This window comes from Glandiceps talaboti, chromosome 8, assembly GCF_964340395.1.
Source record: "Glandiceps talaboti chromosome 8, keGlaTala1.1, whole genome shotgun sequence".
In the NCBI taxonomy this organism is placed as follows: domain Eukaryota; kingdom Metazoa; phylum Hemichordata; class Enteropneusta; family Spengelidae; genus Glandiceps; species Glandiceps talaboti.
The window spans coordinates 793,371-807,627 of NC_135556.1; the positions used below are offsets into that span (position 1 = coordinate 793,371).

Consider the following 14,257-nt stretch of genomic DNA (forward strand, 5'->3'; position numbering starts at 1 on the left):
GTAGTCAAATACCCGGATGTTTCGACACACAGACAAGTGCACAGACGGGATCGATACGTGGTCACACTCAATTCATTCACAGTGCAAAATACTTGTTTTTGTAGGGCGTATGATCAAGGTAACGACAGGAGTGACCCCTTTTAATACCACGGTTGTGCAAGTCTAAAGGAGGGACTAAAACCCCAGGTTTTTGCACTTGGAGTTACAGTAAGTGGCAAATTTAGGAAATATTGACCGAGATCGATGTGAACCACGACAATCCACTGTGAAATATTCGATTTTATTAGAATTTAGATTTCATTGTAAAATTTATTTTTGAGGTTCCACGTGGGTGTTTTAATTTGAGGATTGAAACAGTCTAGAAACATACATGGAGTGATGCTATATTTAGCCCCGATTTTCTGATTTTTAACGAATTTGACATACACCGTCATTTGATCCAGTGGGTGACATCACTAGTGCACTGACAACAGTGTTCTCCCCAGGATTTGTTGATAGGATATCGGCTATTGACATTAGCATAAAATAGCATAAATTTACATGACAAAATAATTATATTCTTGAGTAACTTAATGATAAAATCAAAGTACATCATGATATCAAACAAGTAGATTGTATATGTGGCCAAAGGAAAGTTGAAGGCCAATTTACAGTGTATTACTACAAATTATTAGCACCAATAAGAAACCAGTGTTTTTGATTATTACTCTATAGGAAAGCTGAAACTATTTCAATCTAAATGTCCACAGATAAATTAGACTTTCGAAACATGAAAAGTTTGTGTACAGCTAGCTACCTGCAGACATCGTGTTAGTCCAGATATGCTGGTTTTGCTTTTGATTTACTGAAAGCTGTTGTACCGTCACACTACCATAAGCGGGTTTGCGCATTTTATTCCTATCGAAAACAATACTGACGGCAAACTTCAGTGCAATCTGTCTGGTAGTGGTAGAGGGTTGAATAGTCGTTTGAACTAATTAGAAACTCTTTAGTTTTACTTGCCGCTTATGTGTGAAACAACAGAGATGTCAGCTGACAGAGTGACAGATGAACAATGTAACGTGCAATACGCCGTATTCCGGTTATCGAAAAAGCCCCGAAAAGATAAAAGATATGATTGTTTGGCCACTAGGGGCGCTGTTTTAGAACCGGAAGTGAGGGCCAGAATTGTAGAGCATTGTTGCAAAGCATAGCGTCTATAGGCATCGTAACCACTGACTAAAGATTTTCTGTCATTCCCCGTAACTTTACGCTATAATATTGCATTATCGCCCATCAAATAACGAAATAGCAAATTAACCTCTCGTTCTCCTAATATTTCGCGCAAGTTTGGCTCTGCAATTCGAACGTGAGGAAAACCCAAAAGTAGCAACATTTTGAAACGGGTAGTACACTGACATCTCACTCACGTTTTCAGTGTGACCTCGTCCATTTGCGTTACCGTTGGAGAAATTGTAGCGATTGCTTCCAGTCAAACATCGGAACGGAAGAAGGTACAAAAACAGAGGAAAGAACCCTCAAAATCACAATATACGCTACAGTTATTGCAGCTTGTATAAAACCAATCTGATTAAAATCCGATGTAGATGTCGGCTAATCGTTCATTGCTATTTTACTTTCGTTATTGTGCCTGAATTGACCTTCGTGGTACATGTTTGATCGCCTCCTCTACCGATCAGGACAAAAACGTAAACATGTACCACGAAGGTCAATTCAGGCAAAATAACGAAGGTAAAATAGCAATGAACGATTAGCCGATATCTACATCGGATTTTAATCAGATCGGTATAAGACATGGTATGATGAGTGAACCACGTAAACGTTACATGGAAGGCCGATTCATTGAAGGGGTGGGCGGTGTGGTACATCAATCACAATAACAATATTTATGATTCGTTGCCGACTTCAATGGGGTTTTTTATACACTGATGGTCCTGAATGAAGAATAGCACGCTAACCAAAGTGTGATAGTAAAGTTGAGTATATCAATACAAATATGTTTATGCCAACTTATAACCAGTACATGAAATGTTTTTTTCCGGACAAAGTTTTATGATTTCACCCGTGGTGCTACACCACTGTTCTAATAAACAAGAAAGGCCTAAGTATGCGGCGACATCAGTTACAATATAAACATGTGGCTTGGTAATTGTCGACCGAACTCTCAATATTGCAATGACTGTAGCTGGAAGCTGTTCAATCTGATTAAAATCCGATGTAGATGTCGGCTAATCGTTCATTGCTATTTTACCTTCGTTGTTTTGCCTGATATTATTTTTCTTGGTACATGTTTACATTTTTTAGCCTGATCGTAGAGGAGGCGATCAGGCAGGCTAAAAAATGTAAACATGTACCAAGAAGGTCAATTCAGGCAAAATAACGAAGGTAAAATAGCAATGAACGATCAGCCAACATCTACATCGGATTTTAATCAGATTGGAAGCTGTTAGATTTGTAATTTTCTAATCGTTCTTTTGACCAGCAACAGACACCAGTAAGGTAAAGAAATATGTTTATCATGTCTACATCAGGTATATTTCGAAGGTCCTCCGTCCAACTTTCAATGTTTCCGCTGTCGATTACTTCTATCTTTTGATGCTTGACATCCACTATTCGTCTCCTCTTCCGTTCTCTCAGAAAATTATCATTTTCTAGTGTTTCAAGACCAAGGTTGACAGCATTTCTGGCGATATCTAGTAGATTTAGAAGTAGTAATTTTCCACTCTTTTATGAATGCACGGAGTTCTTTTACGCCCATTTTGTTGACAGCTTCAACATGACGAAAATTCTGGCCCTCACTTTGTCAGATATAGTGCGCCCTCTCGCGATACTTTCCTGCGAAACAACCGGAAGTTCAATAACCGGCATACGCCGTATTTACCGAACCCTAAACAATCTGATAGTGTATCGGCAAAAATTAAACGATATCAGGAAACGTGAAAATCCTCTGGGGAGAACACTGGACAACGATTGAATAATAAGTTATACATGCCAGTGAGTGCAATATCACAATTTAGTGCCTGCACAAGGGTTGGCACTCTTTACCAAAATTTCACGTAAGTTATTGGCCCAAAACTGACCAAGTACGGGCAGAGTTACGAGCTCACATGTCTCAAGTACGAGTGACGTTTGAACGTATATACGGGTGATGTAACGAGCTCGTAAGTCTGAAATACGAGTAACGTCGATTATCCAATTGCTTACGGGGACATGCATTTAGTTCGGATATGCGGTCAGTTCGGATATGCGATCTGCATCGAGATGGGACGGGCGGGGTCAAAAGGTCGCACTCATACAGAATGAACGTACACATACGCTGCATATCACATTTACACATGTTACATGCACTCTCAGACAAATGAAACGTACCGTACTACATAGAAACCTCTTTAATGAATTGTACTTATTTAATACTAAAACTAAATAAAGAGTTGAATATAATAGGAAAACAAATTGAATATGTGTAGAAGAAATCAAAAAACATATTTACAAGAAAGACGACGACGTGTTGGACAGCTAATAAGAACGCATTGTTGTCATGGTTGCATCTATAAATAGTGTGCACTGACAATGTAAATGTAATCAAATTGTATCAATTCAATGTGTATAAAACGATGTGTCCGCAATTTAGCCACTCAATGAGAAAAAAAATAAAGTTCAGAAAAACGAAGTCATGTTTCATTGCACAGTTGTCTGCTGCTTTTCTGTGTAAACTACGGAGCAATAACAACTGGGTAGGTTCACAATCAGGCTGTGACTCTAGCCATAACAAACACGGAGAAAGCATAGCTGCCACTTCGCAGTGCAATGGTACTGGTTCACACAGGACATCGTTTTCAACTTTATCTTAAGTTTCACGATGGAGTGAGGATTCCTTCCTAGACATCGCAGATTTATTGGTAGGCCGAAGCTGAAAAAGTTTTACACCTTTGAAAATCTTTATTTGAAAAAGAAACGAAACTCCTTTCACTTCTGACCGACAATCATCTTTTCGGTATCACAGTCAATCATCAATGATTGCGTTACATCTCATGCCGACAAGTTGTTTGAAAGTCGCCACTATAGTCAGAGTGTGATGTGACATGCCGTTCTCACCATTTCACAATCATTTCAAATCTTTTATGAATCATACAAAACGGGGCGGTCAATAGGAGAACAACTTTATTGAGATGTTATTGAAGGTGTGATCGTTCCAGTGCACTAGATGTAGTCGTCTTTTGTTTTACCGTACGTCATTAACATCACGTCATTCAAGTGGTGGACAGTGATTGTTTACAAACAATACACACTGTAGCTCCAAGACAAACCGCGCTCATTCACAAGTCGATCGTCATTCATCAAATTTTTACCGAAACATTACTTTGATATCAGAACAATAGATTTTTTCGGGGGACACGTAGTCAGTTCTTCGCCACATACTCGCAGAATACGACAAACGTGAGTCCTCTGCGTACTCATCGAAAATTAGGCCAACTACAAGAGTACATGTATGACGTCGCCCGTATATGGAAATTACAAGTTCAGACGTCACTCATACTTGAGACTTACGAGCTCGTAACTCTGCCCGTACTTGGTCAGTTTTGGGCGAATTACATACCTCAAAATTTTGTTCGGCTTGGGCATCATCAAAATTCAAGGTAAAGAGTGCCAGCCCGAGGGCAGGCACTAAATTGTGATATTGGCCGAGTGCATTTTGTTATTGATTTTATTACACCGTCCATTCATCATTATCCAATCATTCACATAGCTACTCTTCATTCATCATTGTGATCGATAGAAAAGTTTCCCCTTTCAAGGTGCATTTCCAAATTGTACTTGCAGTTAAGCATTGAATACGGACAAGGCATGCATTATTTGTAGGAGCTAATCTGTAATATTGTATTTATTCAAATTTCTGCAAGAAATAAACTTGTGTGACTTACTGGTTAGTTTGCCATCTCGAGCGCATAAAACTGGAAAACGTGCAGAATAGATGTGCAGGGGTCGAAATAAATTGAGCGGGCAATAGTGCTGGGCATTAGTCTGTGCACGTGTGGGCTATATCACCGCGCGGGCAATAGTCTATTTATAGTAGGTCATGTGATTCGATTTTGACCAATGACAGCTTGTGTAAGAACGTCCAGATGTAATAACATGTAATGATGTGTATGTAAATCATACAGGTACACACTACATTGTACATAGGGGAAGTGCTTCCGTCCTACTGATGATTGCGTTGATGGTTTCCACTACAATGTATATCACCATGTGATGTGCATCATTGACACAAGCATGGATCCACCACCAATATCATGGTTGTGGGAAAGTACAAATGTAGTCCTGCTTGCATACGGATAGTCTTGCTGCTAAACCCCTTAGGCTTTTCTGCTCACTGTCAAGGCGACCGAAAGTCGTTAGTGAAGGTGACAGCCCTCTGTTGTGTGCCACCTTCAGAAACAGAGTGTTGAGAAGAAAGCCTGAGGTCTAGCAGCGAGATTAGCATACGGAGTACATGTAACTAAGTTGGGTTGTCGGTGGCCATGCGGTAAGCTCGTATGCCTCGTACATCTGCAGTCTGGGTTCAAACCCGCCTGGTGTCGGCTGGGTTTGATTTAAAATTTAACCAGGTCTGTATGTAAGAAGGGTGATGCTCAGTTTGACCCTGCCGAACAACACAGGTTTTCCCCGGGTACTCCGGTTTCCTCCTTGTTCTTCAACACTAGGGCGCTGCTCTTGCGGCGACCATTCAACAAATTTCCGAATTTATTTGGACGAATAAAGATTATTATGTCGTCCCTTCCTTCTCTGCCCTGCAACTAGCCAGCCGTGAAACCAGGGCTTACCAGAAATGCTGACAACTAAAGAATTAATGCACCCTGTGGTTAAATATTAGCCATAAATCAACTGTTTAGTAATTTTACCTACAAAAAAAGTCCCAGTTCTGAGGACCAAAAATCCTGAAATTTCAGGGTTCTGCCTTACATACGATGACCGAGTGGACATCCCAATCAAATCTGGCGGCATTTGAAATTACAGCCGCAACTGGAAAAGTTCTGATTTTGAACTTTTTTACCCCCTGTAAGGGTATGGGAGGTATTAAAAGGAGACGTGTCTGTCTGTCTGTCTGTCATACATGTATATGTGTGCAGGGGTCGAAATAATGAAATAATTCCGCTTGTCCACTGGGCAAGTAGAAAACAAAATGTACTTGCCCAAATCAAAAAGTGCTTGCCCATTCCAAATAGTGGGGTATTTTTTGTTCCTTACAAATGCACTGTTGTAATTAATTGGTCTTTCTTTTGTTTATTATCCAGTGTTTTTGCTAAGGTTTGGGAACCCCGGTAACAGAAAGGGGGAAAGAGGTAAAACTGGTAGTGCTTCCCATGCAATGTATCATAGTTTAGGTGGGGAACCCCGGTAAAATGATGTGGGAACCCCGGTAGATTTTACCTACTTACCGCCCTTAAATAAAACACTGTTATCAAAAAAATGTCACTTTGAAAGTTTCTGTGGGTACTGAAAAGTTCTCTCCACAATAAAGTGTTGTTTTTAGCACAACTGAACATAGGTTCAGTAGAGCTATAGGGATCGCCCGGCGTCTGTCTGTCTGTCTGTCTCTGTGTGTGTGTGTAAACAACTTAGTCAAAAACCGCTGAACTGATTGCCACGATATTTGGTGGGTCCATTACCTTGGGTGTCTAGTTGGGAAATTGTTCAAATGAAAATGATCGCATCACAGGTGTGTGGTTTGGGTCAAAAAATGTGATTTTTGGTCAAAAAACTTAAACTCAGAAACTACTGGGCAGATTGGTGCGAAATTTGGTGGGAACATTCTTAAGGGGGTGTAAAGTAAGATTTGTTCATGACAGGATGATTCCATCAGTGATATGCAAATTACGTGTAAAAATGTTCATTTTTGGTCAAAAACTTATATCTCAAAAAGTACTTGGTCACCGAGTCTGAAACTTGGTGAGATGTTTCTGAGTGTTATTCTTCAAAACATTTTGACAAAATTGGCCCTAGCAACAAGACCATGCCCATAGCAACAGCCAAATAATCACATATATTGCAAAGATAACAACAGGAATAGAAGACAAATGAATAAAAAATGTATGCAAGTGTGCCTAGCAACAAGACCACGCCCAAATGAACAAAAAATGTATGCAAGTGTGCCTAGCAACAAGACCACGCCCATAGCAACAGCCAAATGATCACATATATTGCGAAGACAACAATGGGGATTAATAGACAATTGAATAAACATTCAAAAAATGTATGTAAATATGCCGAGCAAAAAGACCACGTGCATAGCAACAGCCAAATGATAGCATATATCGTAAAGATAGCAACATGGTTGGATAGGCAACTGGATAGTCATTCACCAAATGAACACTTATTGTTAGCATGTTAGCATTTTTAAAAACTGTACAGTTGTGCTACAATGCCATTGGCGGTATTTTTATTTTAAACAGGAGTCCTAGATAATATGGCCTAATTAATATTCATACTATAGCATAGCATACAATTTTTTAGTGAGTGTGTAATACAATGTCCAAGTCATCATTGTGAAAATTACATTTCTACTGGTGTCAAAATCTTCCTGAAAGAACGTTACATGTACATCATTGGTAGTAGATGTTTGATATTATATACTATATAGTCATATTTTGAACATACATGGGTTGTCGGTGGCCAAGTGGTTAAACCACTTGCCTCTTACCACTGCAGTCGGGGTTCGAACCCCAGTCAGGGTTCGATTAAATTTACCACGCTGTAAGTAAGAAGAGTGTCGTTCAGTTTGACTCTACCGAACAACGCAGGTTTTCCCCGGGTACTCCGGTTTCCTCCTGCATTAACACTGAACTGGGATGGCCCTCACTGGACTTCTTGGGAGACAAGTGTTTAAATGAACTATCCAGTATAAATAAAGATTATTATTATTACATCAGGGTTCGCATTAACACGTTATCTTCTGCATCCGGGACTTAATGCATTTGAATGGAACCCACTTTAATTTTCATCAATGGGTCCATGGGACCCATCACTATCTATGCTCAATGATGGTGACAGTGTAACAATGTACTTCAAATGAGAAAGTCTATACATTTGTATAAAGACAATAAAAAGTCTGATCAAACAAGGAAAAGAAAAAGACCGATCTAACACCAGATGTGTGAAAGTGTAATTTATGAGCAAAGAATGTGTGAACTGATCATACACATCACGTCAGTATCCTTCACTCATGCCGACACACTTACGTACATGTAGTGATAATGCATGCTGGGATTTTCCATTGGTGGTGATGTCATCAAACATGGCGGCAAGCATGGGAAATATGTTGCAATTTTTGTACATTTTGACACTTGTTGAGCATTTCCATGCGATAATCTCCACTTTTATTCATGCCAAAAGACTTTGATTCGACAATGGAGTTTGTAGCTTTAAAAGGCAGACAGAACTTAGATCTGCATCACATCGATCACAACCATGAAGCTTTTCTTTACTCCGATACCTCACACAATCGAGTTTCTCCGAAACATCTCCACTAAGAACAGCAATCACCCATGTGATCGGTAATTTTTCATTTACATGTATGATCAACACAAATCAACTTTAGTACTGCATTTTTATGAATGTTTATATGTTTTGTATTAGACAGATGTAAAGTTCCCGATGATGTTGGCACGAGGTTTTAATTGTATTTTACAGTAGTGAGAATGTAAACAAATATGGCAGCCTCCATGATCACATAGTGAACCGTCAATCGGAACTTCTGTATGTGAAGTACTTACCTCAAGTTGGTAGCTAAATATGTAGCATAGTATGTATTGGAAAGTATGTAATTTTAGTGTGCATCATGTACAGAATGTTACAACACATGCATTCAAAATAAAGTTGGTATTAGGACAGTGTTTTATGACATACATGTGCATATTCATTGTTGTCGTGATATGATCCATTATGGCTGCCTAGCAGCTATTTTGTTTGCGAATTTTCCATGTCCAAAGCCATAACTCAGACATGCTTGAACAGATCTCATTCAAAGTTGGTATTAGGACAGCGTTCTATGACATACATGTGCATATCCATTTTCATTGTGATACGATCCAATATGGCTGCCTGGCAGCCATTTTATTTGCAAATTTTCCATGTCCAAAGCCATAACTCAGACATGCTTGAACAGGTCCCCCCCCCCCCATACCCGACCCATCCTTTATTGTTGAATGGTTTATTCCATCATGTCATCTTGAAGTGTAGGCATGTCCCATGTCCAACGAGGAGACACAACATGAGTAGGCATGTTCCATGTCCAACGAGCAGACACAACATATTTAAGTCTGTTTGATTTAGGTTCACAAGTGTTGTTGCGTGATCAGAGTAGTGATATCAAAAAAATGACAACATAAACTGCCAATCTTTAAAACCCAATCATAGCGGGGGCTATGTCATTCTCAATGACTTGTTAATCCATTTTTGACACATTCCTGGAGAATAAGGTCAGTTTTGTCTTCAACAGTTGTTCAAAGTTGATTAGGAATTTTTTTCTCAAAATTACATACATGTAAAAAAAGTGTCTTGTAGAATCTACGTACATGTACATTTGTACGTACATGTCAGTGTAGGGATAAAGTACATGTACACAGCATGTTTCTTTATCATGAATAAAATCAAGTTGAAAGACAGTTTTCTACAAAACAACAAAGAAAGCACCTCAAAATGTTCACAAATAATTGTCTATTTCATATAAAAAGACACTACAGTGTAAGTAACATCTTAACATGTACAATGTTTATAAAACTGTGTTAAAGCCTTGCAGAGTGTGGTATTTTGGATTGTAACATAGATTAGACTTATAAGGACATTGGGATGAGGTCAGATTCTAAAATAAACAAGACTGGTAATGTACATGTATATATGCCCTTGCAGATATAAATCTCCTGGGAGTATTTGTACCATGATGCCCTTGTCTAGAAATATCTACAGGAAATATTTGTACAAAGATGTAGATATACATTTTGTAATGGAGAATGCATTTAATCTGATCTATTTTTTGTTTTTTCTGTGGAGAATGTGTATGGGGTGTGTTTTCTTCTGTTTAGTAATTTCTGTTTTTGTGTTTTGAGTAAGTCAGGATCACAGCTGCACACAGTATCCATTCCTGAAAAAAAGAAAGCAAAAAATTATACCAAAACTTCCAAATGAGTGTGTGGAGTGATGATGTATTTTCTCTCGAACTAGATACATACAGTGATACATGAACTTCAATGTCATTTTTGCCCTGATTCAGTGATTTGCATGCATGTAATTTTAACGAGTCGCATTGTATTTTCCCGCCCAAATAAGAAACTTCACAAACACAAGCATTCAGGGCTTGTTTGTGTGCTTTTAAATATGATTCTTGGTTTTTGGTATTGCTAGTAATTTACAAAAAAATAGATGTTGATTACATGAGATTCTGTGCTAAAAATAGTAAAATCTAGCTCTTTTTCTCTGGGAAAATATGTCAGTGGCACAGTGTAATATATGCAAGGTTGACGGCCATATTGATTATTGCATATAAATATATGATGTAAAAGTTCAAAAAATTCTAATTTTGAAACATAGTGATTAGTGGCCATGATTCTGTAATTCGTACAGATGTCAATTTACCGAAAATTGAGTTAGCACACACGGAACAGATCATGTGAAAGTCACTAACACACTCTATTCATATTCAAATTTTATATAACAACATACCCACCTTCATAAAAACGACAGAAGATAACCTAAAATGCTGCAACGACTGATAAAATCCTCTATTTCTTGAGCGAAAAAAACCATGTCAGGCTCTCCAACGGTCACTGCAGTGTATTGCATGGCGTATTAAAATTTGTACCCCATTTAATAGCTTGTCAATGAGTCTGAAACTTGTTGAGATGTTTCTGAAAGTGTTATTCTGCTGATTTTCTTCTAAACATTTTAACAAAATTGGCCCTAGCAACCATGACCACACCCTTAACAACAACCAAATGGCAGTATATTTTGGTCAAATAACATCATCTGGTAGGCAAGTGAGTAAACATTCAAAACATGCAATATGCAAATACCCTAGCAACCATGACCATGCCCATAGCAACAGCCAAATGGTTGTGCATTTCACAAAGATAACGGGGATTAATAGACAATAGAATAAACATTCAAAAAAATGTATGTAAATTTGCCTAGCAACAAGACCACGCCCATAGCAACAGCCAAATAATCACATATATTTCAAAGATAAATTGAAAGAAAAATGAATAAACAATCAAAAAATGTATACAAATGTGCCTAGCAACAAGATCACACTCATAGCAACAGCCAAATGATCACATATATAAGATAATATAAGGAATTCATATACAAGTGAATAAAAACATACAAAAATGTATGCAAATATATCTAACAACATAACCACGCCCATAGCAACAGCCAAATGATCGCGTATATTGTAAAGATAGCAACATGGTTGGATAGGCAACTGGATAGTCATTCAGCAGATGAACACCTATTAGTAGCATGGACTGGCATATAGATAACCATTTTAAAAAACTGTACAGTTGTGCTACAATGCCATTGGTGGTATTTATTTTTGAGCCCACTACTTGAAGACTTCCTATAAGTGGTCGAGGTACCTTGGCCGTTTTGTTGTGCTGTTGTATTAGCCTTTTCAGTCCTTTGAGGGTTGGACAACTGTACGGGTGAACCCGCATCAACATACAAGATGGTGTCCTCCATCATGTTACACTATGTACAACGTGGGCTTTGTGTGTCACATACTACCTATGTACATGTACACAGTTCCATGTTGGGTGAAACCTGCACAATGTTCAATAATTATCACACAATTCCCCTACACAAACTTCACGTCAAAATTAGTAGTGTGTACAGAATTTACCTGAAGTTATGACGATACGGCTGCTATACAAGCTGCCGGTACACAACACGTCTTGCCTGTGCAAAAGCCAAGAACACACTGAAGTTTGCGACGCACAATGCTTTCTCACATGATCCTGAAAGTACGTGATAACGAGGTATAATAAATATTTTGTGTCAAAGACACCTAACATTTTGAATATTCCAAAGAAGATTCAAATTAGAAAAGGGAATTTTGTGTTGAGTGTGTAAAAAATACTACACTGTTTTGAAACTATAAGAGTTTGTGATGTTAATGTTTAATAATCAGTTTAACCAAACATGATCTTTCATAGGAAAATATGCAAAAGTATTAGAATTCAATATATTTATGTGTTCAAATTGGTGTTATATCAGTATGTGTATTGAATTATAATAAATTTTTTAATGTCCCACAAAAATTTATAATAACCCAGAAAAATGAAAGTCTCGGGACACAATCTCCCACTCTTTCAAAAGGCTGGCTGCAACACTGTGAATATGATCATGTTGAAAAATGTATGTCACTTTGTATTTTGATCAAATACATGTATGGCTGAATGGTGGCCACATTTGTTGTTAAATTCACAATATGCATCAAAACATTGTAGGTGTAATATGTATAAATGTAGTGACTCCATTCAAGTGCCTACATGTACACCCACATGTATTATCAAATATGCACTTTCTTTTAAGACCTTGATCTTTAACTGTAAATGTATTGTACAATGAAGATGGTATGTGATGTCCTGAGGAAAGTTCAGTATACTTATATTTAAAATCTTTTTCTTTATAGGCATACTGTGATTCATGATGTCTGATGTAGGATATCCAAACATTCACCCCGGCAGTGGCGAGGCACCTAATGGAACTGATCCCAATGACACATTTGAGCAAGATTTGCAGGACATGTTACGAGATGGACCAAATCTAACAGATAATGCAGCCACAGTGCAGGGTGGTGCCCCTCACTCACCAAGTGGTCAGTTCACCGGTATAGACCTCACTAGTCCACCTCGCACAACTATCCCCTCCAAACCTTCACCTGCCATTACCCCCAGTGATGTTGCTGCCAGTCGTTTGGCCAATCCAAAGGGTGGCGAAGGTATTATATTGTCATAGATGATGGCTTTATAGATGCGCAGAGCATATACAATAGTTTGACACCTTTGCTGAGACTATAAAGAGAAAGAAAACATGATACTTGTAACTATGTCTTATGTGATGTGTTTCTGTTTTCTACATATTTGGAAGTACATGTCCATATATTATTATGCTATTGTCTCCCATCTTTTCATCTCAGAAGGAGCATGTCACACAATCATGAGTTACAACATTCCAATATACATGTATAACTGATACATACATACATTTACATTTGTACATTGTCATAACACATCATTATTACAGAAACATTTCTTGATCATAACAGGGTCTGAGGTAACCCATATGATAACAAGAGGCTAGGGTAAGAAATTTCTCAGTTTTGCATGTGCCTATATAATAATAATTGTACAATAAACAGGCCATACATACATGCCTCATACTCATAGTCATACAAACATATTATTGTTTATACAGATTTGTATGATTATTTATGACATTTAATATATACATGTATTGTCAATGTAATGAAATTTCTCAGACATTCAACCATAATATTACAATCTATGCACAGTTTCAAATCCAGACATTTTCCACTAATCAGGACAGCCACCATACTTGAAATTTTGGTGTGTATAACAGATACAATATTTGCTCAATATTGTAAGCAGACTTACCTAGTGTTGGAAATAACAGATGACATCTGTTACATATTTCAAAAAATTGACCATGGTCCCAAAAAAATAAAACAGAGAAAGTCTTGCCTCTTCCTCATGTAAATATTGCCTCCCATTTCATTTCACTTTTGTTGTTTAATCAGTTCTACATGTACCTGTGTTCTTTGTAGTTGATACATTCCGGTAAAAGTAAAATTGTAGAATGTAAACAGTAGTAGCTTTATTACTACTAGTACTAACACTGTTTAAAACTCACAAATAGCCAGACATCATTATGACAACTAATATATAATAAAGAAATGTGCTGGCAAACCCGTGCCATGCCGCATTCACCTCAGCCACCCTGGCAGCTACTCTTCCAGTGAAAAAAACCTTCCCTCAGACAACCATATGAATAATCATTCTCGAATAATTATTATGTACAGAGTTTACAGCAAAAGCTCTTAACCAGCTTGTCAATGATGTGCTAATATGTTTCTGATGACTACTACAAATTTTTTTAAACATTACGTAAATGTCCTGAGTCCAATAAATGTTGGAAAATAATGAATGTTTTGGTATTAAGCCTTTGAGCTTACTTAGTGTTC

The 14,257-nt window shown here is 37.8% G+C and overlaps 1 protein-coding gene across 4 annotated transcripts in view; it reads left to right on the top strand.

Moving 5' to 3' along the window:
- The first annotated feature begins 48 nt into the window (after nucleotides 1-48).
- LOC144439092 (arfaptin-2-like) overlaps nucleotides 49-14,257 on the top strand; it is a 39,257-nt gene continuing 25,048 nt past the window's right edge. For 2 of the 4 annotated variants that reach the window (XM_078128349.1, XM_078128351.1), the window contains exons 1-2: nucleotides 49-207; nucleotides 12,686-12,994. In XM_078128349.1, the coding sequence (XP_077984475.1) occupies nucleotides 12,700-12,994 (295 nt within the window). In that variant the 5' untranslated portion in view covers nucleotides 49-207; nucleotides 12,686-12,699. The remainder of the gene's footprint in view (nucleotides 208-12,685; nucleotides 12,995-14,257) is intronic. The other 2 variants (XM_078128352.1, XM_078128353.1) reach the window with 2 other exon arrangements.